Below are 25,205 nucleotides of genomic sequence, written 5' to 3'. Positions count from 1 at the left end.
GCAAACACACACTTTATCTTCAGTCTGCCTTGCCCTTTAAGCCTGCAGAGAGCTATCTTATAAAAACAGCAGGACCGTCATTAATCATGCACGCTGGTTATTTATACCACACATCACCTGTTTGACTGGTCATACTGTAGCCTGCGGGAGTGAATTAGGCCTGGCCTGATTCACAAAAGGCCTCTTTACTGGCCGTTCAGCAATTCTCCTTCACCAGCAGCTTCAAAGAGACCCTATTGTGCTTATTTTCAGGTTCATATTTATATTTGGTGCCTCTAATGTGACATGTTTACATGCTTTAATGTTCAAAAAGATTGGTTAGCTGGCCAGCTCTGTTATGATTGGTCCACTGCTTAGAGATGCCCCGCCCCTTAGCCTATCACTTACAATGTTTTGGAGATCTAACCAATAGAAGCGTGAGTGTTACATAGTGTTATCATTATGTTACGGAAGTAAAGGAGTCCAATTGAGGCGTGTCAGTTGTGGGAGAGAAAGATGTAGCCTTTGCAGAAAATGTTCATGCACAAAAACCTACATAACACACAAGAGGAAAGGGAACAACCTGCATGTTATAGCTGTAGAACTCACCATGTTGACTATGTGCTCTGTAATATAATATCCTTTTTAGCAACTTGACAGTTTTTCTAATTTTTCCCGAGATTTTTTCAGTACAGCCTGAGTGTAATAAAGAATAATTGTTTATTGTAACATCAGGTTTCTTCTCTATAGAGAAGACCTAAAACAGAACAGCCTGAGAGAATGTCCTAGTTGACACGTTGCTGCTGCACTGAATTAATAACATATACTGATAACTAACTGTGTCTCTGTATGTCCTCCCAGACTGCTGTTTGCTCTCCCTGGTGACCGTTGGCCTCTTCAGGAAGTACATTTCTTTTCTGGAGCTTCCCTTCAGCTGGCTGCTGCCCTGCAGCCTCCGCTGTTTCCTCAGCTCACAGGGCTACAGGCAAGCCAAAGTAAGCTTCACAATGCACTGTTTGTTGGAAAGGCGTGTCACGGTCTCCTATTAGAGGTGTTTAGCACATTTAAACAAAGCTGTATGCAGTGTCTGAGCTGAATAGGCAAAAGTGGAGATACGGTTTTAAATAAAAAAGTGGTTGAGCATCTAATAATTGCATGATTATTTTCATTTTCTAGATTCATCTATTGTCGATCTCTTGGTCTATAAAATGTCAGGATTAATAGTTTCTTAAAGTCCAAGGTGATGTCTTTAAACGTCTTTTTTATCTCTTCATATTTGAGAGGCCGATAACGGCATGTCTAACATTTTTGCATAAGAAATTAACTAACAATTCATCAAATTGTTTTCCTTTTGATCGATTATTCTTAACATCAAGCTAATTCTGTATATAAAAATTACATGTACAGTAAGTAGCAGATATATTTGGACCACGATTGGGTGTTAATTGTGATCCAATATCAAATGTAATGGATTACTTTGTACTCACTAACAAGTTCAACCCTCTACTCCTTTCAGGATGCCATGTATTGCCACCGCACCCAGCTCCTGTGGTTTCGTTACCTCTACGTCACCATGTCTCGATACATGTTCATCAACACGTTCCAAATGATCCCACAAGGGCCAAAGAACCTGAAGATCTATTGAGTTATGAGATAAACTGATGCACTGACTGTTACTTTGTTTTCCTGCTGCCTATCTACTAGATAACTGTGGTGAAGAGTGAATAAGGGTTTACAAATCAGATGAGCTGTTTTGCTCACTGTAAAAAAAAAAAAAGAGTTATCAGTACTTTACTTTTTCAAAGAAGACTCGGCGTTTTATTGTAAGCCCTTTCCATAAATAATGCTGACTTTTCGTTTCTCAAAAATCTTTATTGTCATTACACTGTATAAAAGCAACACTACGGATACAGTTTTGTAATCTCATGTCAAGGATTATTAAAAAATACTTTAAAACATTTTTGATACTGATGATTAAAATAAGCTTGATTCTTAAATCACAGTGTTGTCATTGTGTGTGTTTCAGCTGGGCGTCTGCTTCAGATTTAGACATATCTCTGATGCTCTTGTGAGCTTGCATGCTTTCTTCCCACTTCTCCCCACAAAACGTCTCCACTGTGATGCTGCGGACAGTACCTGGATCCAGACAGTGTGGAGCAACGCCTGCGGAGTAAACAACAACCGCAACGTTATTTACATATGAAAAAAACAGCCTACACCCATTATATAACACCATGGAGCTGAGTCAGAATAGGGTGTGCTGGAGGTGAAGAGAGTCACAAGGCTCCCTTTGTCATACAGTCACTGTGGAGCCTGGACCTACAGTGTGTGGAGGATAGTCTTGGTAACCAATAACAAATCTAATACTAGGCCTGTTATGTGAAATATATGATGTAGAATTTAAAAATGTATTGAAGGGAATCGTTTCTGATGCTCGGGCTTAATTCTTTAAAAACACTTTTTTTGAAATAATGCTCTCAGAAGGAAAAAAAGAGCAAGTTAAATATAATGGTGAGGTGAGGCAGTATTTTAAATGTTTTTGCATCCTTGTGTTATTTTTGCCATATTGAGCTCAAAATGCAACATGGTATATCATCTAATCAAACTTTTTTGTAATCTTCTCCATGTCACCTAAATTAGTTTTGTGTGTCTCTGTATTATGTAATTGTTTTTTAACAAAGATATATTGAATCTGCTGTATAGATTTTAGGAGAAGTTTTCTTATATAATCTGGAAACTTGGTATGGAACATGTATCTCTTATTGGGAACATAAAGGTTCTGTTTTTTACAAATATCCAAAATAAAGAGCTTTGTTTTGGGCAGAGTAGACTGGAGTAAACACAGCAGGATGTTAGGTAACAACATATGAGCGTGGTGTGACTGTCTTGTGTAAACTGTTAGCGATCATACCGTAGCCGTCAGGGTTGGAGCGTGGAGTGTAGAAACTTTGAACTCCACAAGTCTTACAGAAGGTGTGTTTAGCAACGTGAGTGTTAAACGTGTATGTGATCAGATAATCTGACCCCTGTCAAGGAAAACCAAATGAATTTACTTTAAAATGCTCTTCTGATTTCAAACATAATCAAATATTTAGCTTGAGTTACCTGTAAGAGTGAGAAGTGATTCTTTGGAACAATGAAATGATGGTTTTGTTTCTTTGTGCAAATGCTACAGCTGAAGAAAAACAGACATAATTCAGTATGTATTAACTTGCTATAAAGTGTACAAGCGACACATGTTGTTTGAAATCTCTTTAACATGACAGTTATGGGATTCATTTGTTTTTATTTAGCAAAACAAATGTGTTTTACCCATTAATTTTAAAATAATAAATGTCTTGGACAATCTAGTTTTTGTCCAATACACAGTGTTTATTTTAAATTACAAGACAATATAAGATTTATTTTCCTTACTTGCATTGGAAAACATGGAGGTCTGGGGAACTTAGGACTTCAAATCTTACAGCCCCACAGTGGCAGCCGCCGGTGTGTTTCACCTGATCCATTCTGTAGGTATAAAGGAAATAACAAATTATCATGAGAAACACGTTTATTCTGATTTAGGTAGGATGATATTTCAGTCACTTTGATGTCAACAAGAGAAAGAATGTGTTTACCAAACTAGTCACTGAAGCTCTGATGAAACTTGTGTGCTAGTTTGTTATGAAACCTTTCGACGTGGAACTGAACGTCCCACCCAAAATGGCACATTAAACTAATCAAAGTCCATTAACTGATAAGAGTTAAATTAACATTATAAGCCTCTCTACTTTTGATCCATTCACAGCTATTGTTGGGTCATTGAAATTCCCAAAAATAAGTCAAGTTTGTTGCAACAAACCACAGATAGTGCTGCGTACCTGGACTCACATTCAGGTTCAGGTCCGGACTCAAGTCCAGAGGTTCAGGTTCAGGTCCGGACTTATAAGTCCGGACCTGAACCCATGGCTTGTGTGAAGTTGTGTGAGTAACTAAAGTGAACTTATTGTGAGCTAATTATCAATTGAACATTAACTCATAATCAACTCAAATTCAAACTCGTCAGGTTTATTGTGCTCCCTTCCGTCTACATTTCTCTAAAAAGTACAAATGTAAAAAAAACACTTTTTTCCACTTAGTCTACAAATGACTTATGACAGCAACTACAGTGAACTACTACAAAGTTCAAACATGTATTTCATTTACCAAACTAAAGTAACCAAACAGTCCCTGAGCTGACTGAGCCTCAATCCCTAAAACGTTGCTGAAAGGTAGAGTGTAGAGTAGACTATACGCATTACACTGTTACACACCTACTATACAGTATACACTACACTGTAGTGACTGTACAGTCAGAGTGTACTGTACTGTCTGTACACCATGTCTTTTCTACAACACTACATGTTTACATTAAACAGTACATACTACATACATAGTGATGTACATACTGTTAGAAATTAAAATCAATGTTGATATGGCGTAATTTTGAATTAAATACACTATTTAATTTAAATCAGTTTTATTCTGAAAATCCGGAAGTTCACACTATTTACTTAATACTTTTATTCTGAAAAGTCTTCACTTCCGGTTAGCATTAGCATGTGGCGAAACGCTACGTTTTCAAACCGTGAATCGAAGGTGAAATGACATGTGATGTTGTACACTGAGCACACTGGGATTAGCACTCATTTATTGACACTGAATAACGTTTATCAGGGAATGTTTAAATAACCACAGACACCAGAATATACGTAAGTGCCAGTTTTTTTGCGAGTCCAAGTACCTGTTCCTGACGTTCCGGTTTTAACCGGACTTGAACCGAAACTTTTTACAAGTCCAGTACCGGTTCGGCGTACCGGTACGCAGCACTAACCACAGACGACAGTTTTATTTCACGTGATGATGCTTACACAACACTCAAATATAGGCCATAGCTTGCTTGAAAGATCGTTTCTTCCTGGAACACTTTGAGGCAGTGCATAATTATTCCAAGCAAGAGGCAGGGCAAAGTACAACAGACATGCACAAACACATTCCTCTGAACTGGAAAGCACTGGCTGGTGTGATGCATCACGGGTTGGGTGTCATATGACAGGGTGCAGCTGGAGGGGTGGTGTTAAGGGAAAGCTGTGACCCAAATACATAAATTAGGACCCTCCCTGTTGTATCATATATATGAGCCCAAAATAGAACCCCAGAAGGCTACAGACCCCATCTGAGCTTTAATTGAATGTAGGTCACAGTGCCACTGTTGTCTGAAATAATGGCTGAAGCTAGAAAATGGGAAGGCAAATCACTGGTTTCATTCTAAATATCTTGCCAAAGTCCCTTTACTCCAGGTACACATCACCAAAATGTTATGTATCACTGTTTTTCCGTATCACATGAGCATTGTCATCATGCAGGCAGTTAGTCATGCATACCTACAGCCCTTTCCTTAGAATCTTATAATTACTCAACAAATGAACAAGGAAGAGGAGAACAATTATATTGTGTTCTGTCAGAAGGATAATGTTGAGTGGCCCTGGCAGTGTGTTAGAATTATGAACAGCTGTTACATTATCTGTTTGTGTGTATTCTTTTCTCCTGCCTTGACAATTTTCTCATAGCAAATGGTGACTTGACAAAGTACTTTCTGTACAGTGTGTACATCCTTATAAGCAGAACATTGCCATACCACTGCTTTCATGAAACATCAGATATATCTAAAACAAAACCAAAAGGGAATTGAAATCTATTTAGTCAACTTCTGCTCTGGCAGAACACAACAGTGTATCTTTAGACACACCACATATGGTCATTCTGGTTCTCAAACATCACGTTTCAGTATTTAGGTCATTTTTTTATTGTGCATGCCAGATAACTGGTATCGCCTATTTCTGCTGATCAAATTACATCTTTGCAGAGGTGTTCAGGTTGGCTTTAAATCAGGAATGTATTCTTTATTTAAATGGTGGTGTTGTAGGAAACATGCTGGATATGGGTTGCTAATGAATACAAGTTGGGTAAAGGTGGTCAGTTAACAGTGTGTACGCTTCCATTTTGCCTCCAAGACCTAACCCTGCTGTCACAGCAGCTGGTATCAGATGTTTACCAAGCAAATGTCTATATGTTAACAGCGACGAATGATGGAGATTAACTCAAATTCCTGTTTGCACATGCCCCTCTGTCGTGTCACATTAAATGCATATTGATGTATAGACCTGATGAGTTCCTAATGACATAACTTGTTTGACATTCTGTATTATGGAAAGAGTTACGTTTTAGAAAAGTCCATGTGTATGGTTACACTATAATGGCACAGAATGACACGAACCATTGTCTATTTAGGTCTTGACACTAATTCATAAATATATGTTAAAATCTCAGTCAAAAATACAAGTCGGTCATCAAACAATACTTACTGTAACACAGCAACCAAACCAATCGCTGGCAAAACAAACAATCGTGCAGTCCAATCAGAAGCTCAAGGACGGTTTCTGTTGCTACGGCAGTTCGAGAAAATTCCAGAACCGTAGTGTAGAGAGAGATATTATTCCGCCGCATAAAATAACGTTTACATCCATACAATTGTTTTTGAATAAAATCATCTTTATGAGTAAACATGTGATGATTCGATAAAACAATATTGTGCTATTAATATCTTGAATTGAAATAGTGGTCTGCCGAGAAGTGGTGACTACTTTCACATGCGGAAGGATACTCACAGATGACGTATGCAGTCATTGGTATATAATACAGTGTTTGTCTGAACAACAGTTAGTTCTACAGCGGATGCTGAAAGAGAAGTAACACTACGCAAGAAGGATCCAAAAATATTAACGGCGTCTCTTGATCGTAGGTATGTATTTTCTTCTGTTTTCAAGCTGTATTGTTGTTAGTTCTTCAACTATTGATGAGTGGATGTTTTAGTAGCTTGTTTTGTGCCACTGCGGTACAGCTTCGCTTGTTTAGAAGATTGTCAGACGTTGTCTCAAATTTACATTAACTCGTAGTAGTACACTCGACAGGTTGTAGACTTTATTTTAAAACGGTATACGTGTCACTAACGACATTAATCGTCGTCGAATTAGTGGCTGTCTTATGTAAGCATTAGCAATGACTCAACATTTCCAGTATAGTCCATTATCGAGTAACGTTAGCTGAACAAAAGTAAGGTCAATATGATCTCAAAATGGCGCGTGGCGTGGATGTAATGGCTGCTGTTAGTTACAATTCTGTTTGCAGTTGTCTAAACGTATTTTCGACTTTTGATATGTTGTTAAAGGAAGCCATTTTACAAGTTAGACTTGCACTACATCTTTTATATGAATAATAGGGATAATATAAAAAGACAAATGTACTCTTAACATCTATCATACGTGAGAGCCCATCAATTAAACCTGTTTTACCAATTCAGATTTTGTTTAATCCTAATGTTATGTTTCTCAATTTGACAAAGGTACAAACATGCAGATCTTTGTGAAGACCCTCACTGGCAAAACAATCACCCTAGAGGTTGAGCCCAGTGACTCCATTGAGAATGTCAAAGCTAAGATCCAGGATAAGGAAGGCATTCCCCCCGACCAGCAAAGGCTGATCTTTGCTGGCAAGCAGCTGGAAGATGGCCGCACTCTCTCTGACTACAACATCCAGAAGGAGTCCACCCTCCACCTTGTCCTCCGTCTGAGGGGAGGCATGCAGATCTTTGTGAAGACCCTCACTGGCAAAACTATCACCTTGGAGGTTGAGCCCAGCGACAGTATTGAGAATGTGAAGGCTAAGATCCAGGACAAGGAAGGCATTCCCCCCGACCAGCAGAGGCTGATCTTTGCTGGTAAGCAGCTTGAGGATGGCCGCACACTCTCCGACTACAACATCCAGAAGGAGTCCACCCTCCACCTTGTCCTTCGTCTGAGGGGAGGTATGCAGATCTTCGTTAAGACCCTCACTGGCAAGACCATCACCCTGGAGGTTGAGGCAAGTGACTCCATTGAGAACGTGAAGGCTAAGATCCAGGACAAGGAAGGCATTCCCCCCGACCAGCAGAGGCTGATCTTTGCCGGCAAGCAGCTTGAGGATGGCCGCACACTCTCCGACTACAACATCCAGAAGGAGTCGACCCTCCACCTTGTCCTGCGTCTCAGGGGAGGCATGCAGATATTTGTGAAGACCCTCACCGGCAAGACCATCACCCTGGAGGTTGAGGCAAGTGACACCATTGAGAACGTGAAGGCCAAGATCCAGGATAAGGAAGGTATTCCCCCCGACCAGCAGAGGCTGATCTTTGCCGGCAAGCAGCTTGAGGATGGCCGCACACTCTCCGACTACAACATCCAGAAGGAGTCGACCCTCCACCTTGTCCTGCGTCTCAGGGGAGGCATGCAGATCTTTGTGAAGACCCTCACCGGCAAGACCATCACCCTGGAGGTTGAGGCAAGTGACTCCATTGAGAACGTGAAGGCCAAGATCCAGGATAAGGAAGGTATTCCCCCCGACCAGCAGAGGCTGATCTTTGCCGGCAAGCAGCTTGAGGATGGCCGCACACTCTCCGACTACAACATCCAGAAGGAGTCGACCCTCCACCTTGTCCTGCGTCTCAGGGGAGGCATGCAGATATTTGTGAAGACCCTCACCGGCAAGACCATCACCCTGGAGGTTGAGGCAAGTGACACCATTGAGAACGTGAAGGCCAAGATCCAGGACAAGGAAGGTATTCCCCCCGACCAGCAGAGGCTGATCTTTGCCGGCAAGCAGCTTGAGGATGGCCGCACACTCTCCGACTACAACATCCAGAAGGAGTCGACCCTCCACCTTGTGCTGCGTCTGAGGGGCGGGCAATAAAGTGATTAATGATTCCATGTTCTTAACCTTATTTCCCTCACGTTAACGTGCTACGTATGACATGTTATACACACCGTATTATAAAGTTGTTACACATGAAGAAGGTGTTGAGAGTTACATGACCAAAAGTTTAATGTACATCACTTAATAAATGCTTAAACTTTATTTTCTGGTTTTGTTCCTTCATTTTGCAAATGTCCCTGTACAGAAGTCTGGAGCATCCTGTTCCACATTTAAATAATAAGGGAGGTAGAAATGGGCTCTGGTACAGAGTGGGAAAGTGGAGACATAAAAAAAATACTGATGGTAAAGGTGTAGTGAACTTAACTGCTCAATATAAGCTTTAATTACAAGACGGTACATGCATTGTTGACATAACGCGTATACATATCTAAACCATAGGACTTTGATAATGCAAACTGCAGTAAATAGGTGAAAAGCATGCTAATGAGGAGTAATTTCAATGTTATTGTACCATTTTCCATTATGTAGGCTGTCCAGTGAAAATGAATAAACCAATATTTTCGCTTAGCAATCCTAATAAGTAGTTGCACTTTAATGACAAGATGTCAAAGCAGATACCCCACAGATTTATTAATGAAATGTTCAAAGTTGGCACATTTTCATTGCATGCTATGGTGTCTTTTATATTTGAAGGTGTTTAGTCATTCGATATGAAACATAAATTTGATGGGAAAGTCAAAACCATTATGTTCCCCTACTCAGTGAATGAACTTCTTCACTGCTGGAGGTGAGCTTCCCTATGAAATAAAGTAGTTTTAATAATAGGGGTGTAGCGCCATCTAGTGTCAAAAGGTTGAAATGTTAGGGGAAAGGAAGACCAACAACAAATATATCAAAGAAACAAGGGAAGAGCATTTTTGTAAACTTAGGTATAAAAAAAGTGCAGCATTAAATAGATTGCCTTATGCCCTGGGTGTTAACAGGCAGGACCAAAGTGTTGTCTTTGCAAGGTTGGGTAGTGGACATGCATGGCATTAAAAAAAAAGTTAAGTTTAAAGGTCATGAATTATTGTTTTCAATTGGAGCCCTAAATGGTTAAATCACAGAATAAAATAAATAAATAGATGTTCGTGTTAATTGGTAAGAAATTACATTTATATACCAATGACCAATACAATGTAGGCCTATATCTTTAAATACAAAAATATATGTTTAATGTCTCATTTAACTTTTGATTTACCTTGGGTGTCAAGCGTAACATGACTTATTTATTGAAGCATTTGGTTATAGTAAGTTATGAATTACATATTAAAGTTGTGGCCCTTAAAATCCTTTATAGTTTTGTACATGTACAGTATGTGTAACATGAATATGTGACTGTGTACATATAGAGTGAATATAGTGACAACTAAATCAAAAATTGTTATTCAAGCGTTAAGAATGTTACCTACAAATAAACCCAGCAGAAAAGTTAGGGTACGGGATAACACTACAGTCTCCTCTCCGGTGAGCAAAGTAGTGTGGATTATGGATATAATAAGGATTGTGCAGATGTATTTTGTGTCTAACAAGTGACATGTAATGTAAACCAAAATTAAACTGGCTCAGCATTGTTATCTTGATAATTAGGTGACAGCGGTTACCCATGTATATGTCTTATAGCACTGCTTACTTGACAATCTGTTGATTGTTTGTGCATCAAGATCAGGAAGATATGACAAAATGACATGAAACCCTACAAATTAAATTGTGACAACCTGAAACACACATTATATTTTAAACAGAGCAGCTATATTCTAACAGAACATGAAAAAATATCTATTTGATCATTTCCGCCTGTGATATTTGGATGTATGTCCGGCCCAGAGATGGGAAGACAAGTAACAGGCATAAACAATGAGTGTTTAAATTATGAAGGGTACATTAATACTAAGGGTTAAGAGGTGTATTCGTCATGAAAAAAGGCTTCTGATGTTAAAACAATTATAACATTTACACAGAAATCTGTAGGCTTTTGAAGTTTGTGTTATTGTAGCTTTCATTAACATTTAAAACAATGTTTTTTGGTCGTATAACTTTCTTTCTTTAAAGTGAAGCTAATATAATAAACCTATATATTTTGAAACACAGAATGGGAACTATTCTCCATTGCGGATGAATATTGCTCTATGACGTGTAGTCTGCAGTACAAGTTATCCTGTCCCCCTGGCAACTGCACAGTCAGAGAGAGGTGTTAGTGAGGGACGACTAGATACCGAAACAAATTGTGAGTAAAATCGTTCGTTTAAAATAGTTTTACAATTTTTTTCAGGTTAAATGTTGTATTTTATTACATCAATATACAGCGTCCATTTGTTTTTAACTATTTTTTTTTTATCAGCTAGCTAACCACTTGGTAAACAACGACTGTAGAGGCTGGTAACAACCTAAAATTAGCATTTGTTTTTAATGTACAATATCTGTTAACCTAGATTACCTATATTCTGTATTACCTGCTATGTTTATTTCTTTATAAATTACTCGACAAGTTTATCAACAACGTCCAAGACATGGCTAACGTTAATAACAATGGTGCAACATTTCTAGCTGCATCGTCCATTAGCTGGTAACGTTAGTTGAACAAAAACGAAGGCAAACAACAATACCCTTTTAAAATGGCGCTGGTGCTCGAATCACCGGCCTCCTACCAGTATGTTCATGTTATTTACTCACTTTTAACATTTCTGCTGAGATATAAATATTAAATAATGTCCCCTAAGAATGGCGTCTGTATGCAAAACACATGAACAAATGTAACAACTCAGGTATAACGTTCCTTCAGACAGAAAGCTTCATTAACAACATAGCCTTATATTTAGTTGTGCTTTAAAGTATGTTATTTTTAAAGTAAGCCTTTTTACATTATAGGGTATCAGTAACGTGTTATAACTTTTTTCCACAGGGGCAAACATGCAGATCTTTGTGAAGACCCTCACTGGCAAGACCATCACCCTTGAGGTCGAGCCCAGTGACACCATTGAGAATGTCAAAGCTAAGATCCAGGACAAGGAAGGCATTCCCCCCGACCAGCAGAGGCTGATCTTTGCCGGCAAGCAGCTGGAGGATGGCCGCACTCTCTCTGACTACAACATCCAGAAAGAGTCCACCCTCCATCTGGTTCTTCGTCTGAGAGGAGGCATGCAGATCTTTGTGAAGACCCTCACTGGCAAGACCATCACCCTTGAGGTCGAGCCCAGCGACACCATTGAGAACGTGAAGGCCAAGATCCAGGACAAGGAAGGCATTCCCCCCGACCAGCAGAGGCTGATCTTCGCTGGCAAGCAGCTTGAAGACGGCCGCACCCTCTCTGACTACAACATCCAGAAGGAGTCCACCCTCCACCTTGTCCTGCGTCTCAGAGGAGGTATGCAGATCTTTGTGAAGACTCTCACTGGCAAGACCATCACCCTGGAGGTTGAGCCCAGCGACACCATTGAGAATGTCAAAGCTAAGATCCAGGATAAGGAAGGCATTCCCCCCGACCAGCAGAGGCTGATCTTTGCTGGAAAGCAGCTGGAGGATGGCCGCACTCTCTCTGACTACAACATCCAGAAGGAGTCCACCCTCCACCTCGTCCTGCGTCTGAGGGGCGGGCAATAAATAAGTATATGGTGAAGAGATTTAAATGACAACTTAACCCAATAAACGATGAGAGAATAAATAATGTGTTTTTGCCCTTATTTTGCTAATCTTTTCTTGAATAACACAATGACTGGTTTTCATGTTAAAATCCTACATCCAGTATTATTACTATAGGTAATCTTACGAAAGGCAATGTTTGAAAGTTGATGTTTTTAGTATTTCATATAATTGAGAATTCAACTAACTTGAATTACTAAGGGTTATAATTTAAATACAAGAAGTCATAATTAAAAACACAAGACTTCTGCTGGGTTATTATTAAAAAAAAGTCAGTGGGTTTAACTGACTGCTCATACATTGCATCTTGAATGCTCTCAAGAGATTTTTGTTAGGTTAAGGTTAGTTGTCCTTCCCTAAAGTTTTTCTTTATAATTTGTTTTAACAAGTGGTTGAGTTGCCTGAATAACTTTGATGAGCCAAACCAAGAAACTGAAGTTATGTGCACAAAAGTCAAAAGTTATATTGGCTTTTATTAGGGAATGTTATCCATTCAATCTTGTAAATTGCTCCTTGTAACAACCTCTTGGGTAACATTAGTAAGGAAGTGTTACTGTAAACACAGGCCCCTTATTGAATAACTAATTTCCACATTGAGACACTAGATGTCACTGTTTTACTGTTAACCCTCAATGTCTATAAAGTTGCATTTACACATTTCCTATCTCACTTAACAGACATTAATAACCACCCAGTTTAAAACCGTGTGGTTCTTAAACCGGGGTCTGGGGAAAGCTTTCTTGGATAAATACCAGAGAAAACATACTATCAAAATATAATGAGGAACATTAAATGTAGTTGAAAACTATATGTAGGGAAGAAGTAGGGAAGGTGTGACAGGTCAAAGAAATGCACTTTAAAGGGAAACTCCGCATTTTTACACTTCAAAGTTTACAGGTCTGGGGGACTATATGTTTTAAGAGCTTTATACATGTTTGAAATGTAATATATCTTGTGAATTTGGAGCTACAAAAAAGTCTACCTCACTCCGCTCTGCTGGGGGTAACATTAGCTTCTACTGACACAACACAACTATCTGTGGTCCATTGACCTTGTGGGTAATGTATGCCACAATGTTTTGACAAGGAAAAACAATGTGTTAAAAAAAAAGAGATAATGCTGTAGCTGGTTAACGATTTTAGTCCTGGATGAGTTATAGTCCGGGAGCCAAAGCCTGATTTTTGGATGAACCTTGTTTCGTCTGATGAAGTTTTTTTTCCTGCTGTTTCTTTAAGCTTGGAGGTACCTCTTTAAAATACAGGAGGGTGCCCGGATATTAACCCCTTCATGGCCAAAACGCCAAAATCCCAGAAAAATAAGGATTTATGAGATTTCATGCAATAATATTGAAATATATTCAAATCAAATGCATCACATTTGTCTTCCCCAATGTTTATATTCATACAGTGCATTGTATTATAAATGAATATTAACCCTTTCAAGCTGACCCATCAAAACATAATTTTGTAGTGCAGTGAATTCTGCAAAGTCAATACAAACAACTTCTCTCTTTTGCTCACGCAACTGCGTGGCGTTTATTACCAACAACAAAAAGGAAAGGCAAGCAGATTGTTGGATAAAACATTGCTCATTAGCATATAGAAATGACACATTACAAATGTAGACCTAGGACCAGGTGGAGGGATTATATCTCTTCGCTGGCCTGGGAGCGCCTTGGGATCCCCCAGTCAGAGCTGGTTGATGTGGCCAGGGAAAAGAAAGTTTGGGGCTCTCTGCTGGAACTGCTACCCCCGCGACCCGACCACGGATAAGCGGGAGAAGATGGATGGATGGATGGACATTACAAATATTGCTGATGATCATAGTGTTAGGATCTTGAGCATCCCACCCTGAAACATGCACAGAACATTGTGCATGGCAAACCATGCACTTTACAACCGCACTTCTTGGAGTTGCAAGGGGTCTCACTCTTGCAGCCACACCTGATCATCTCCAAAATGTAATCTGGGACACGTTTGGCATCTTCCGGGTTGGGATCAGTGACCTGTTACGCGTATCTTTTTTCCATCCAAATTCCTCCGGGTTTAGTGCTGGCAGCAGGTTTACATTGAGATTTCGCCACAACATTGCCTGAAAGTGGGCCCTCTTAACATTCTTAATGAATGCTTCATTTGTTGGTGGTAGAGCAGCAAGGTTTGGAGCAGACATATGTCCTTTTCCATTATTTCCCCCCCAGACAAGTAGCCTTGTGTGTGACATGTATGTGCTCTCCTTTATGCCATAACAGGCTGAGATGAAGGCAGTGGCTTGATAGAGGACTTGCTGGAATGGTGCATCCATGTTGCCAATGGCTGAAAGTTTGTACCCAGCTTTTAGGACTTTGATGACAGAGCCTTTTCCCAACCCATAGTAAGACGCTACAGTGTCACATCCCGATATGGCATGGGCTGGTAAAAGGTTCTCGACAATTTCTGAATGCTTGGACAGTGTCACCTTGATGTCCACTATTGCTCTTCCATTCCATGATGAGTGGTACATCCAGTCCTGCCTGATGGTAATAGTGAAGGAGTAGGACGAACACATCTGTGTCATCAGAAACCACAGAGATTTGATGGGCTTCTCCAGCACACCCTAGGACTTGTTGGACAATGATGGTGTCAGCTTCTTCCTGCTGATTTTCTAGCTCATATCGGCTCCTTCTTTCTTCCATCCTGATCTCGATGGGGCATGAGTCCTCCCCTGTCACGACCAACTTGTGTTTGTTTGTGCCCCGTAGATGGAAAAGCCTGTCTTCGGTCAGTTCCTTAAATAGTAATAGGTTGAGCTGTTTCTTGTTTTCAATGGATGACAAAACAACCTTCTGGGCTGGTGGCAGTTGATAGGAGGAGATGATGTTTCCTATTGACCACTGTCTCCCTGACATCTCTGGTGACAGACTTGATACTGTAATCATAGTATCTGTCAAAGATGAGGGACACTGTAAAAAGTTTGGCTGTAAAATTACAGTAAATTACTGGCTACTAGTTGCATGGATTTCACAGTAATTGACTGTTAATATTTCACAGTAATTGACTGTAAATATTTCACAGTAATTTACTGTAGATATTTTACAGTTAATTAGAATAAAAGTACAACTAAATACTGTGACTTTACAGTTGCCATGCCCATGGAATTACTTTGATATAGCAGTACAGAGCTGTGGTATTATGTTACCTTGCTGTACATAAATTACAGTAAGTACCTGTATGTTCACACTATTACTGTAGAAGTAATGCAACACAGTAGCCAGTCATTTACTGTAAATATACAAATCTAAATAATACGATAATATATTGTAATTTTGACTGGGATTGTACCATAACTACACAATTCAATCAGCTCAATCAACAAAGAAAAACAAAGAAAATGCCCATTTAAACTTTTTATTACTCCATTGAAGTGCAAAGTACATTTCACAGTGTCTTGGAAATGTTGTTACGGCCCCAACCTCTACTCCGCTGTAGTGGCTTGTGCTGAGACCCGCAACATGAAAGAATACATGCAATAACCGGTACTTGGTAACGAGCATTTATTTAATCAGCCGTTTGCTCACACAAGCGAAACAAAAAGAGGTCTGGAGGACTGGCCAAAAGGAACAAACAGAAGGAGGGAACCCGAGCCAGCCACACCACGGGCCGTAGGACCCAGAACTCCCCCGCCTAACCAAAAATCAAACATAAACCCTATGGGAAACAAAATAAAGCTGCAAAAACTGGACTACCGGTCCTCCAGGCTAAACATAAACACATCTGCAAAAATATGGCCTACAGCTCAGAATGGCACAGAGGTATTCTAAGGACAGTGTCTCCGGCGTTAGGATAGGCGAGACATCCTTCTCCTCCAGCTTCTCTTTATATATACACACGGCTGAGTGGAATTTGGAACACCTGGGCAGAGGCGGAGCCAGGGGCAGACCAGGTGCACCTGGGCAGAAGCGGAGCCAGGGAGACAGAAAACAAGGAGGGGAGCACTTGTCTACACAGACATCCACACAAAGTCAACAATTTTTCTGAAGAATGTGCTGACATGGGGGTTTAAATTGCCATGCCTCTTTTTGGCTTTCGAGTGCGTCTCAGGATTAATGCCCAGGATGCACCTGAAAACACTAAGCCAAGACAACAATTTAAATGTTACATAGATGTATATGTTGCATCGTTTATTTGAACCTGCACCAAAGAAAGAAATGAGTATTTAAGCGATAAAAGCAAGAAAATCACTTAATTTGTTGTGTTATCACATGACCGAAGTAGCACTCATCAGGCACTGGATCCATAACCAATGTAAACCCTGTAAAGAAAATATATAATAAAAAAAAGGTTAATACACTTACATGTCCATCTATGCTAATATTTTTTATTCTAATAGCCTACCCATTTCCAGTGTTATTCTTGACTGATTTACATTGAATGATAGCCACGCTAACAGTAGACTACATCAATAGCTAGCATCATGAGAAATAAAAACAAATATATAATATACACATTACACATATATCATACGTGGTCAATGGTCAGATACTGCCCAAGGACACACCGGCGGCGGGTTTCACCCCTTGATCTGATGATCATTGCACAGCGCACTGCGCCACACCGTCCATCTTCACACCTCGAGGTCATCGAGGCGCTTTTACAAGTACACATTGGGATTATACATGTACTGTGGACAATACCCACAGGAGCAAATCCGGGTGAAGTGTCTTGCCCAAGGACACAACGGCCTGACGCAGTGGCGGCAGGAGCGGGTTTCGAACTGGAGTTCCCCAGCACTCCCTCTTGATCTGATGATCGGATGCACAGACCCGTCCCCGAGTGTGTGTGCGTGTGACACTGGCATTTGTTTTCAGAAGATATTATGATAGTGACGTACATTCCGGTACACGTCCGACAGCATTTAGCACTATACATCGAGATTAAGATTAAACTAATTTATTTTGGGAACACCCGCATATAGGCTACCTATGGAGTTAGCAGATGTGTGTAAATTACTGTTCATGGTCATTTGAAAACAAATGACGGTGTCGGACAGACACAAACACAGAGCACACACACACACACACACACACACACACACACACACACACACACACACACACACACACACACACACACACACACACACACACACACACACACACACACACACACACACACACACACACACACACACACACACACACACACACACACACACACACACACACACACACACACACACACACACACACACACACACACACACACACACATCATGCGCCTTGGTGACTGGACATCTCCTTCATAAAACTAATAAAAGGGGGAGTAATCGGGCAGTTCGATGTGTGATGTGTGTAGAGGTGTGTGTGGTTAACACGTAGCAGAATGCAGTCACTCGCTGTTCTGATGAAGGTAAACACAGCGAAGGCGGTGCGTAAAATGGCACAGCTCTTGGCGCGCTGGTGCTGCGGAGTTACACGTCCCGCTGCCTCCTGATGCTGCCTGCAACCATTTCATGAAGTGAAGGAGGTTTTCCTTCTATAAAACAGCTACGGGCAGATACCGTGAGAGTCCCGGACATGAATTTATAGATCAAGGTTGACTGGTTTACTCTCCTGTTTTGCCAAACCGGTGCTTAAACAAAGGCAAGGCAAGTTTATTTATATAGCACTTTTCAACACAAGGCAATTCAAAGTGCTTTACAAAAAAATGAAAGACATTAAGCATGGCATTTAAAATTAGTCATTAAAAAGAAAAGCTAATAAAATAAACATATAGGCTAGCTCTACACCCCTGGCCGACATGTCCTTAAAATGAAGTCCGAGTTTGAAATATATCTCAAATAATGTATGCACTGCCATTTCCCCACATAAACATAACAGTCTGCAATTAAATGGTTGTCTCCTGCGCGCTCCTCTTCCTACTTGGCGCACGGTAACTTTCTGCACACAAGAGGCTTAGACCAGGCTGAGCCGTCGAATCCCTCGGAACATCATAAAAGCCATTTTCAACGGTTATCTGGTGAAAGATTAACTAGGCTACTGGAGTAAATAATATGACTGGTATAGGTGCGAACATTAAACACATTAAAAAAATATATAAAATATATATATATATAAAATATTTTTATATATTTATAATTCTGCAAATATTACGATAAACTCACAGCTATTTCGCGGCCCGGCAGTAACACCTCCGCGGCCCTGATCTAACCGACAGGTCCGCACGCACTCTCCTGACAACACTCTAATAAGCATTCATTCACAAACTAAATCAGGAGACCTTTAACGTCTTACGTCCGATTCGCTCCTTTTTTCCTCTCTGTACACAGCTCCAGTTTGGGCATTGGCCTGTCATCAGATTGTATTTGTTATTGCTGCTGTAGCGGAAGTTTAGTACAATTATTTTTGATTAAATACTCCAAATCTCCACCCTCCATAATTGCACTTGCTTCAGTTGCTTGCTACTTTCTAACGGCGGTGAGAGTGGACGCTATCTATCTTATATCGATTAGATTTATGATTCGAAAATTAGAAAAGTAGGGTAGACATGTGGATATTATCCGACTGAACAAAACGTGCATTCATCAAACAGGTTTGTTTTCCACTGACCTTATTTCGAGCTATTTTCCAAAATCCTATTGTGAGGAATTGCAGTATCTCCTTCTCCTTTTTTCTGTTTGTTTGTCTATCTGTTTGTCTGTCTTCCTGGCTGGGCGTGGTTGACCTACTTTCCGTTTTCTGCCAACTCACCTCCGCTCCTGTTTCTCATCATCACTGATTACCACTACTCACCTGCTGCTGCTTAAAACTCCGGTTCGATCATCAGACTTCGCCAGTTCTTCGTATACTCACAGTGATACTCCATATTCCATTCCGTCCTACCTGCCACGTCCAGCCCAACCTCCGTCTCAGCCCTGCTCCACGTTCTTCCCACTCTGTTGAGAGTTTGCTTTGTCTCCTGCCTGTCTCTTGAGGAACGTAAATAAATCCAGTTTTTTTTTACACTTCACCTAAGTCTCCGTCCCAAGTGTTCTTGCATAGCGGGTTCAAGTTTTGAGTCTCTTTACGAGGAGCGTAACAGAAGAACTGGCCAAGAATAAACCCCGCAGGATCCGGAGCGGATTCTACCCCAATCATTCATGCCCTGTCAAGTCAGGGCTCCCTCCTGGGTGAACACGAAAAGCTCATCCGAGCGTTGGTGGAGAGTAACCGGTCCATGGCTCATCATGTCTCCGAGTTGGCGTGCCAGATCTCCGCTCTCACTACCTCGACGGTAGCATTTCAGGCTACTCCCAGTCCAGCCCCTTTGCCTCCTCCTCGCCAGGATTTTCCTATCACCGATCCTGAGCCATTTCACGGAGATGTGGAGAAATGTAGAGGTTTTTTGTTCCAATGTAACAAGGTTTTTCGCCAGCGTCCTGTTGCATTTGCTGCTGAAGCAACGAGGATTAATTATGTTTTGGGGTTGCTCCGTGGGAGAGCTTTAACCTGGGCAGAGGCTTTAAACTCTTCGGTGGATTTTGACACTCTACGTTTTGAGGGCTTCTCTGATCGGTTCTCAGCTGTTTTTGATCATCCCAACTCCTCTGGCTCCGCCGAGAATAAGCTGCTTAGCCTGCAACAAGGAAGCCGGACAGTGGCTGATTACTCCATCGAGTTTCACACACTCGCTGCAGAGGCTCGATGGGACGAGGCGGCTCTCAAGGCGGTGTTTTTGAGAGGATTGAGGGACCAGCTTCGGGACGAATTGGCAGCACGAGACGTTCCAGCGGATCTCTCAGAGCTGATCTCCTTAGTGTCTCGTTTGGACTGTCGTCTGCGGGAGCGCCGAGCTGAGCGAACACGGAGGGATTCACCAGCCTCACTCAGTAAGCCCAATTTTTCCTCCTACTCTGCTCACTCGGTGTCTAGACCTCCCTCTTTTCCCCCGTCGTCCAGTGTGCGCACCTCTTCTCAGGAGGAGCCCATGCAACTGGGTCGTGCTAGACTTTCTCTGGAGGAGCGTCAGCGCCGGATAGGTGCAGGCCAATGCCTGTATTGTGGAAAGACTGGGCATAGCATTCCCAACTGCCCAGTACGTCCAAACTGGGAGGCTCGTCAGTAAGATTGGGGGTCCTGACGAGTCCACAGCAATCATCTCTAACCCCATCCTTGACTCGTTTTCTTATTCCCGCCAAGCTCTGTGTTAGTTCTATGACATTGCCTCTCCAGGCTCTCATTGATTCTGGTGCGGAGGATAGCTTTTTGGACCAGGAGCTAGCTGAATAGCTGGGACTCTGCTTGGAGCCGCTAGAGGAACCGTTAACTGCCTATGCTCTAAATGGACAAATCATCTCCTCAGTCACAGCACAGTCACCCCTTGTGACTTTAATCACCTCCGGAAACCACCGTGAACTTATCCAGTTTAAGGTAATATCCTCTCCTTCTACTCCTCTGGTTTTGGGTTACCCGTGGCTACGTACTCACAACCCACACATTGATTGGGCTAAGGGAAGGATTATTGAATGGGATCAGCACTGTCTCGCTAACTGCCTGTGTTCTGCCCTACCTTCAACTTCTGTTTCCCCAAATCCTGTTGTCTGCCCTGATGCATCTGTAGATTTGACTGGTGTTCCTACTACTTACCACGACCTGCGTTGGGTCTTCAGCAAAGAGAGGGCTCTCTCTCTTCCTCCCCACCGACCCTACGACTGCCCTATTGATCTGCTCTGTGGAGCTCTTCTACCCTCCAGCCGCCTCTACAATCTGTCCCGTCCTGAGAGGGAGGCTATGGAGCTTTATATCACGGACTCTGTGGCTGCTGGTATTATTCGTCCCTCCTCTTCTCCTGTGGGTGCCGGGTTCTTCTTTGTAGGCAAGAAGGATAAGTCGCTACGACCTTGCATAGACTTTCGGGGGTTAAACAATATCACGGTCAAGAACAAGTACCCATTACCCCTTCTCACCTCAGCTTTTGAACCTCTCCAAGAGGCAATCCTGTTCACCAAGCTTGACCTTCGAAATGCCTATCATCTGATCCGCATCCGCCAGGGGGATGAATGGAAGACAGCGTTTAACACTCCATTGGGCCATTTTGAATATCTGGTCATGCCTTTTGGTCTCACTAACGCCCCAGCAGTTTTCCAGACTATGATCAATGATGTCTTGCGTGACTTCCTTAACCGCTTTGTCTTTGTCTACTTAGACGACATCCTGATTTTCTCCAGGAATCAGGAGGAACACGAGAACCATGTCCGCACGGTCCTACAGAGACTGCTGGAGAACAAGCTCTATGTTAAGGCGGAGAAGTGCGAGTTCCACCAGAACCGGATCAGCTTCCTGGGCTACATCATCAGCCAGGGCAAGGTGGAGGCAGACCCTGGAAAGATCAAGGCAGTGGTGGAGTGGCCAGTCCCAACTACAAGGAGGGAGCTCCAGAGGTTTCTGGGAATTGCCAACTTTTACCGTCGCTTCATCCGGAACTTCAGTAAAGTAGCTGCACCTCTCTCCAGACTCACCTCCATCAACATCACGTTCTGTTGGACTCCAGAGGCTAACAGAGCTTTCATTAAACTCAAGTCCTTGTTCACCTCAGCTCCCATCCTTATTCAGCCAGACACAGAGAAGCAGTTTGTTGTGGAGGTGGACGCATCTGATACTGGAGTAGGAGCAGTTTTATCTCAGACGGCTGGTCCTGATAACATCCTCCATCCCTGTGCTTTTTTTTCACATCGCCTCTCTCCTGCGGAGCGCAATTATGATGTTGGTAACAGGGAGCTTCTGGCTGTTAAATTGGCACTAGAGGAGTGGAGACACTGGCTCGAAGGCAGCAAGCAGCCTTTCCTGGTCTGGACGGACCACAAGAATCTCTCCTACATCCAGTCGGCGAAGCGACTGAATTCCCGACAGGCCAGATGGGCTCTGTTCTTCTGTCGCTTCGACTTTTGCCTCACCTTCCGCCCTGGCTCCAGGAATATAAAACCCGATGCTCTGTCTAGGCTATACTCTCCTGACTCTCCTGATCCTCCAGATGCTTCAATCCTTCCCAAGAGTTGTGTAGTAGGCGCCCTCTCTTGGGAGATTAATAACACCATCCTGGAGGCATTGAGAGAGCAACCAGATCCAGGCAATGGTCCTCCGAACCGTCGGTTTGTTCCTGATGCTGCCCGCTCCAAGGTTCTACAGTGGGTCCACAATTCCCGGTTCTCAATCCATCCCGGAGTAAACCGCACTCTTTCTTTCCTGAAGAGACATTTCTGGTGGCCAACGATCAACAGGGACACTCTGGAGTATGTTTCTGCCTGTCCCACGTGTGCTAGGAGTAAGTCCTCCCACCAGTCTCCTGCAGGGTTGCTCCAGGCCCTTCCTATCCCTAGTCGTCCCTGGTCACACATCGCACTGGATTTTGTTACCGGCCTGCCCCCCTCCCAGGGCAACACCACAATCCTCACTGTAGTAGACCGGTTTTCCAAGTCAGCTCACTTTGTTGCTCTTCCAAAACTCCCGTCAGCCCTGGAGACCTCCCAACTCCTCACAGAACATGTTTTCCGGTTACATGGTATCCCTGCCGACATTGTCTCAGACCGCGGTCCCCAGTTCACCTCTCGAGTTTGGAGGGAGTTTTGTCAATCCCTGGGAGCCTCAGTCAGCCTGACTTCTGGATATCATCCCCAATCAAACGGCCAAACAGAACGAACTAATCAGGACCTGGAGTCAGCTCTCCGCTGCATCACCGACCGTAACCCCTCTACTTGGAGCTCTCATCTCTCCTGGGTTGAGTACTCCCACAACGCTCTTACCTGCTCCGCTACTGGTCTCTCCCCCTTTGAGGCTTCATTGGGGTACCAGCCGCCCCTGTTCCCCGAAGAGGAGCGAGACTTGGCAGTTCCCTCAGTCCAGCAGCATGTGCGTCGCTGTCAGAAGATCTGGAGAGATACACGATCTGCCCTTCTCCAGACTTCGGCATGGAACCAGCGATCAGCCAACCGTCACAGAAAGGCAGCTCCTCTATACGTCCCAGGCCAGTCAGTTTGGTTGTCCTCCCGCAACATTCCTCTCATCTCTGAGTCCAAGAAGCTTTCCCCACGCTTCATTGGTCCTTTTCCCATCCTAAGAATCATTAACCCTTCCGCAGTCCTGTTGAAGCTTCCCAGAGCTTTGAGAATTCACCCCACTTTCCACGTGTCTCAGATTAAGCCGGTTCACACCAGTGAATTGAGCCCTCCGGCCTTACCCCCTCCTCCCGCCCGTATCATCGACAATCACCCTGCTTATACGGTGCACCGTCTTTTGGACGTCAGACGTCGGGGCAGGGGTTTCCAGTATCTGGTGGACTGGGAGGGTTATGGCCTCGAGGAGCGATGCTGGGTTCCTCGTTCCCGTGTCCTGGACCCAATCATGGTGAGGGCCTTTCACAGGGCTCATCCAAACAAGCCTGGTGGTCGCCAGGTGGCTCCCATTGAGGGGGGGGGGGGGTACTGTGAGGAATTGCAGTATCTCCTTCTCCTTCTTTCTGTTTGTTTGTCTATCTGTTTGTCTGTCTTCCTGGCTGGGCGTGGTTGACCTACTTTCCGTTTTCCGCCAACTCACCTCCGCTCCTGTTTCTCATCATCACTGATTACCACTACTCACCTGCTGCTGCTTAAAACTCCGGTTCGATCATCAGACTTCGCCAGTTCTTCGTATACTCACAGTGATACTCCATATTCCATTCCGTCCTGCCTGCCACGTCCAGCCCAACCTCCGTCTCAGCCCTGCTCCACGTTCTTCCCACTCTGTTGAGAGTTTGCTTTGTCTCCTGCCTGTCTCTTGAGGAACGTAAATAAATCCAGTTTTTTTGACACTTCACCTAAGTCTCCGTCCCAAGTGTTCTTGCATAGCGGGTTCAAGTTTTGAGTCTCTTTACGAGGAGCGTAACACCTATGGAGAAATCCCATTGCTTTTTTGTCGAGGGAAACCGAGCGCAGCTTACTTCCGGGTTTTAGGATGCGTCACTGCAACACTAAATTGATGCGATTTGATTGGATTGTGAGGTAAGGGAAGCCAGCCTCCTCTGGCTTCCCTTGGCATGGCCCTGACCCAGAGTCCTGCATCGGGTCGGGTACCGCAAAAAAGGTGATTCGCGGGTGTTATTTTTTCAAACGCTTTTTTCCGGGTTCGGTTCTGGGTAAAACAAAGATGATGGGGGTCGGGTATTGCATAATAAATATATTAAAATAATAATAATTTAGTTTAATGTTTAAATCCTCAGACTTCTCCCCCGCTCGACTGTGCATAATCATAACCTCTGCAGCGCATCAATCTGCTGCTGTGCACACCACATTCGAAATGGCTGAGGTGAAGCTCTCTAGCGGAGAATACAGCATTTTCAATAACACTTCCTCAAGAGCGAAATCCAACGTCTGGGAGGCTTTTGGTTCCTAGATGGAGAAAAGAACCAACATCCCACGCTTTTTGAGACAAATATGCAACTGCATGTGTTAATAATTGCATGTTTTCACTACTCATATATAGGCTAGGCTATGCGGGTTCGGGTCGGGTTGCGGATCTTGTGCCGACGGGTCGGGTCGCGGAACTAATTGGCAATATGTGCGGGTAGCGGGGCGGGTTCGGTATTGCACGTCGCGGGTGCGGGCGGGAGCGGGTCTTGAAAATCAGACCCGTGCAGGACTCTGCCCTGACCAGAGCCCTATGGCGCATTTACACTGCAGCTCGCTTTAAGTGTGCAGAGCCGTGCGGGGCCCGTTTTTGGTTGCGCTTCCACTTAGCCTTTTGGCCCGGGGCTACTTTTTCACCTTTTTTCTGGTCCGACTAAATCGTGGTTCTAGGG

At 43.0% G+C, this 25,205-nt stretch overlaps 3 protein-coding genes across 4 annotated transcripts in view; 2 read left to right on the top strand and 1 right to left on the bottom strand.

Annotated features, from left to right (window-relative positions):
• Positions 1 to 1,979, top strand: part of pigl (phosphatidylinositol glycan anchor biosynthesis, class L) — a 35,238-nt gene extending 33,259 nt beyond the window's left edge. For both annotated transcript variants that reach the window (XM_071205378.1, XM_034099827.2), the window contains 2 exons: positions 841 to 974; positions 1,496 to 1,979. In XM_071205378.1, coding sequence (XP_071061479.1) covers positions 841 to 974; positions 1,496 to 1,624 — 263 coding nt within the window. In that variant the 3' untranslated portion in view covers positions 1,625 to 1,979. The remainder of the gene's footprint in view (positions 1 to 840; positions 975 to 1,495) is intronic.
• cenpv (centromere protein V) lies at positions 1,831 to 5,017 on the bottom strand. The gene is made up of 5 exons (XM_034099828.1): positions 4,869 to 5,017; positions 3,394 to 3,486; positions 3,085 to 3,154; positions 2,891 to 3,005; positions 1,831 to 2,142 (listed from the first exon to the last, which is right to left on the bottom strand). The coding sequence occupies exons 1-5, from the start codon at positions 4,937 to 4,939 to the stop codon at positions 1,988 to 1,990; spliced, it is 504 nt and encodes a 167-aa protein (XP_033955719.1). The 5' UTR covers positions 4,940 to 5,017; the 3' UTR covers positions 1,831 to 1,987.
• Positions 5,018 to 6,692: 1,675 nt separating this feature from the next.
• On the top strand, positions 6,693 to 12,448 carry LOC117458050 (polyubiquitin-C-like). The gene is made up of 4 exons (XM_071205363.1): positions 6,693 to 6,799; positions 7,400 to 8,776; positions 10,916 to 11,011; positions 11,687 to 12,448. Exons 2-4 carry the CDS (start codon positions 7,408 to 7,410, stop codon positions 12,382 to 12,384), a joined length of 2,163 nt encoding a protein of 720 aa, XP_071061464.1. The 5' UTR covers positions 6,693 to 6,799; positions 7,400 to 7,407; the 3' UTR covers positions 12,385 to 12,448.
• Positions 12,449 to 25,205: the final 12,757 nt, after the last annotated feature.

The sequence above is a fragment of the Pseudochaenichthys georgianus genome, chromosome 14 (assembly GCF_902827115.2).
Source record: "Pseudochaenichthys georgianus chromosome 14, fPseGeo1.2, whole genome shotgun sequence".
Classification (NCBI taxonomy): Eukaryota; Metazoa; Chordata; class Actinopteri; order Perciformes; family Channichthyidae; genus Pseudochaenichthys; species Pseudochaenichthys georgianus.
Note: the sequence above shows the minus strand (reverse complement) of the source record. Positions and strands in the feature narration are given on the sequence as shown.

Bases quoted from the DNA above. Each gene is read 5' to 3' on its own strand.
- cenpv (XM_034099828.1), bottom strand. From the start codon at position 4,939: ATGCACTGCCTCAAAGTGTTCCAGGAAGAAACGATCTTTCAAGCAAGC. The intron at 3,487-4,868 runs GTAAGCATCATC...TTATACCTACAG, and splicing joins GGCCTATATTTGAGTGTTGT to AATGGATCAGGTGAAACACA. The intron at 3,006-3,084 runs GTAACTCAAGCT...TTTCCTTGACAG, and splicing joins ATCACTTCTCACTCTTACAG to GGGTCAGATTATCTGATCAC.
- LOC117458050 (XM_071205363.1), top strand. From the start codon at position 7,408: ATGCAGATCTTTGTGAAGACCCTCACTGGCAAAACAATCACCCTAGAG. The intron at 8,777-10,915 runs AATAAAGTGATT...ATATTGCTCTAT, and splicing joins GCTGCGTCTGAGGGGCGGGC to GACGTGTAGTCTGCAGTACA. The intron at 11,012-11,686 runs GTGAGTAAAATC...TTTTTTCCACAG, and splicing joins ACTAGATACCGAAACAAATT to GGGCAAACATGCAGATCTTT.